This window comes from Empidonax traillii, unplaced genomic scaffold (assembly GCF_003031625.1).
Source record: "Empidonax traillii isolate 1590-97213 ecotype Southwest subspecies unplaced genomic scaffold, ASM303162v1 scaffold3390:size13221, whole genome shotgun sequence".
Taxonomy (NCBI): Eukaryota; Metazoa; Chordata; class Aves; order Passeriformes; family Tyrannidae; genus Empidonax; species Empidonax traillii.
Genome location: NW_020958583.1, coordinates 9679 through 12953, shown reverse-complemented (window position 1 = coordinate 12953; position 3275 = coordinate 9679). Strand labels below are relative to the sequence as shown.

General features: G+C 57.3%; 1 protein-coding gene across 1 annotated transcript in view; it reads right to left on the bottom strand.

Annotated features, from left to right (window-relative positions):
* Positions 1-349: 349 nt before the first annotated feature.
* LOC114072513 (striatin-interacting protein 2-like) overlaps positions 350-3275 on the bottom strand; it is a gene marked incomplete at its 5' end in the record, with an annotated part of 11823 nt that continues 8897 nt past the window's right edge. Inside the window, 2 exons of the mRNA XM_027910399.1 lie at positions 350-562; positions 1096-1200. Coding sequence (XP_027766200.1) covers positions 350-562; positions 1096-1200 — 318 coding nt within the window. The remainder of the gene's footprint in view (positions 563-1095; positions 1201-3275) is intronic.

Here is a 3275-nt window from a genome sequence, read left to right as displayed (position 1 = left end):
GTCGGGGAGCCCCACACTGCCCACGGCCCAGCGTGACCCTGTGATTCCCACCGTGACCCTGTGATTCCCACCGTGACCCCGTGATTCCCACCGTGACCCCGTGATTCCCACTGTGACCCCGTGATTCCCACCGTGACCCCGTGATTCCCACCGTTCCTGCTGCCATCCGCCCGCTCCCTGCCCATGGAGCAGCTCCAGGCTGCTCACCGGGAGGGCATGGGGCACTCTGAGGGGTGTGGGGCACCCAGAGGTGTGGGGCACTCTGAGGGGCGTGGGGCACTCACTCTGACAGGTGTGGGGCACTCACTCTAAGGGGTGTGGGGCACTCACTCTAAGGGGTGTGGGGCACTCACTCACCGTTGCCGTAGGCCCAGTCGTCGTTCATGCGGTGCCGCACCTTCTGGTAGATGGCCGACATGGTCTTCATGTTGCTCTTCCTCCACTGGCGCCCCAGGTACTTGGTCTGGATCTTGAGCAGCTTGAGCACGTAGAGCTGCAGCATGGCCTGCTTCACCTTCAGCGCCCGCTTCAGGATCGGCGCCGACTTGAACACCACCAGCATCTGCCAGGGACCCGCGGCAATCGGGATGGGAAGGGCAGGGAAGCCACGTCAGCTCTGCCTGGGCCACCTGGGGCACCCACAGCACCAACGGGGCCACAGACACCGCCATCAGCACCAGGCAGATGGGACGGGTCAGCACAACCAACGCCTGCTGCCCGTCAGGCAAAGACGGGGCTGCTGGCAGGAGAAGAGGTATTTCTGCATTTTATGTCTTTAAAGCTCAGCCAGTGAGAGGGAAAAGGGCAGGTGAGGAAGGGCAGAAGCTCCAGCACTGCTGGAAGGAATGCCCAGCAGCAAGGCTGGGCTTAGAGCTGGGGACACGCTCCAGGATGGGCAAAGCCAGGCTTGGAACCAGGGACACGCTCCAGGATGGGCAAAGCCAGGCTTGGAACCAGGGACACGCTCCAGGATGGGCAAAGCCAGGCTTGGAACCAGGGACACGCTCCAGGATGGCCAAAGCCAGGCTTAGAACCAGGGAAATGCTCCAGGATGGCCAGGCCTAGAGGTCTCAGGGAGATGGGATGTCACCTCACCATCGTCCTGGAGTGTTTCCACTTGGTCAGTTTGTTGAGGATCCTCAGCAGGTTGATGCAGGAGAACAGATTCCTCCAGCAGAACTGGTTGTTGTCTCCAGCTTCCTGCAACGGGAGAAGGAGAAGAGTAACCCAGACCAAGTGTTCGACAGCCCCCCCAGAGGGGTCCTCGTGCACAAAGTCTGCGTTTTTACTGCCTGCACGAGTCTTATTCCTGCTCCTCACTGGATTTATCCTCCCTGCAGATGTTCCAGCAGAAGTGGCTCTGCTGAATGGTGGATTCTGGGAATCACCACCAGGAAAGTAAGGAAAGCCAGTGGAACATGAGCTGGGCCTTCTGGTCAGGGATGTTTTGGTCTCTCCTGAAAACAGTCTGTGTGGGGATGGTGACACCAGAGTTCCAGGATCCCTGAGGTTGGAAAAGCCCTCCCAGCCCATGGATCCCCCCTGTGCCCCATCCCCACCTTGTCCCCCAGCCCAGAGGCCAACCAGAACGTGCTGCTGATCGAGTTTCTTTAATTCTGGGATTAAAAAAGCCACTCTGAGCAAATGCACTTTTGTGCCAGTGGAGGCTGTGCAGGGCTGGGGTGTCACCAGGACGTCACTTGGATGTCACCAAGGTGCTGGTGGGTGCTGTGTGCTGCTCTGGGGCTCCCAGCTCAGGAGGAGTGCCCAGGTCTAATCTGCTCCCTCTACACCAGAGTAAGCCAATATCCATTTCTTACACAGATGGATTTATTTGTCACCAACCTGATGTTGTCTCTAAAACTTCAGGTAGGGGAGGATCTTTCCATCAGATTTATGGAAGGAGGGAAGGGGCTCAGCAGGTCTGAATGCCCGTTTTGAGGGGTGGATGGAGTCCTGTGCAGCCCCTCCCCAACACAGGGGAGATGGGCACTGGCAAGGAATCCAGAGCCTTTCCCACCCCAGGATGGGGGAATCCCCCAGAACCTGGCTGGGATTGTAGCCACTCCTGACCTACCCCGTGTGGGGACAGCAGTTCCCCCACAAGTCCCTCCTGCTGAAATCCTGGGAATAAACTCCCATGGGAATGAACCGCAGTCACACATCGCTCTGCTCGGCCCCCCAGAGCAGGATCACCCCTCACAAGGACTGGGTCACTCTGGGGGGTCCAAATCACTCAGCAGGGAGCCAAAAAAAAGCCAAACCAACGCAGGAAATGTTGGCTGGAGAAACACAAATGTGGGCACTGACGTTTGCCTCGAGCAGCAGGGAATGCCTAATTCCCAACAAACCCTCGCTTCCACAAGGATCCCCCCGGAGATGAGCCCGTGGGGTAAAACCCAAGTTGGTTCCTGCTCATCTTCTGATTAATTTGATCTCCTGTGAGGACAACATCCATGTCTGCTGGAGGAGAACAACCTGCAGCAGCTCCCAAACTGGGAACACCTTCCCTAAAAAAAAGCTCCGTTTTCTCCTAGAGGCTTTAAGCTGATTGTGAGGACTGGTGTGAGGCAGCAGAGCCCTCAGCCACCTGTCACTAGATGTCCCCACTGATCCAGGAGATCCAGAGCCTGGCAGGGCTGCACCAGGACCCCGCACCTGGGAAAAATCCTTCCCTGCGGCGATTTTAACCTTTGCACGGCAAAGGAAAACAACACGGGGTTATGATTTTAGCAGCCAGGCACCATTAGATCACCCCTGCCCACACCGGGTTTGCTCAGGCTCCTTCTTGATGATTTAGGGTCTCCATTCCCCTCTCCATTCCCTGTTAACCCCAAAGCTTTTCCCTGCTCCGTGCCCTGGCTGAGTCCTGCTCTGAGTTATTGCAGTTCTGAACCTGCCATAATTAATGTCTGCTCTGCAGTTTGTGTATTTATATGTGGGCTCCATAACACTTCAGGCTCCTCTCCACAGGGAACTGGGTTCATTCCTTAATTCAGCTGGAGGTACCTGATGAAACTCGAGCGCTCAGAGCAATTTACACCAGAGCAATTGAAGCCCTTCCTAAAGCAGGAGAGTCTTGTCTCGACAGGACAAGGGGAAACGGCCTCAAGCTGTGCCAGGGGAGGCTCAGGTTGGCCCTGAGGAGGAATTTGTTGCTGGCAAGGGTGGTGAGGCCTTGGCAGGGGCTGCCCAGGGAGGTTTGGAGTGCCCAGCCCTGGAGGTGTCCCAGGCAGGCCTGGCCGTGGCACTCAGTGCTCTGGGCTGGGGGACAA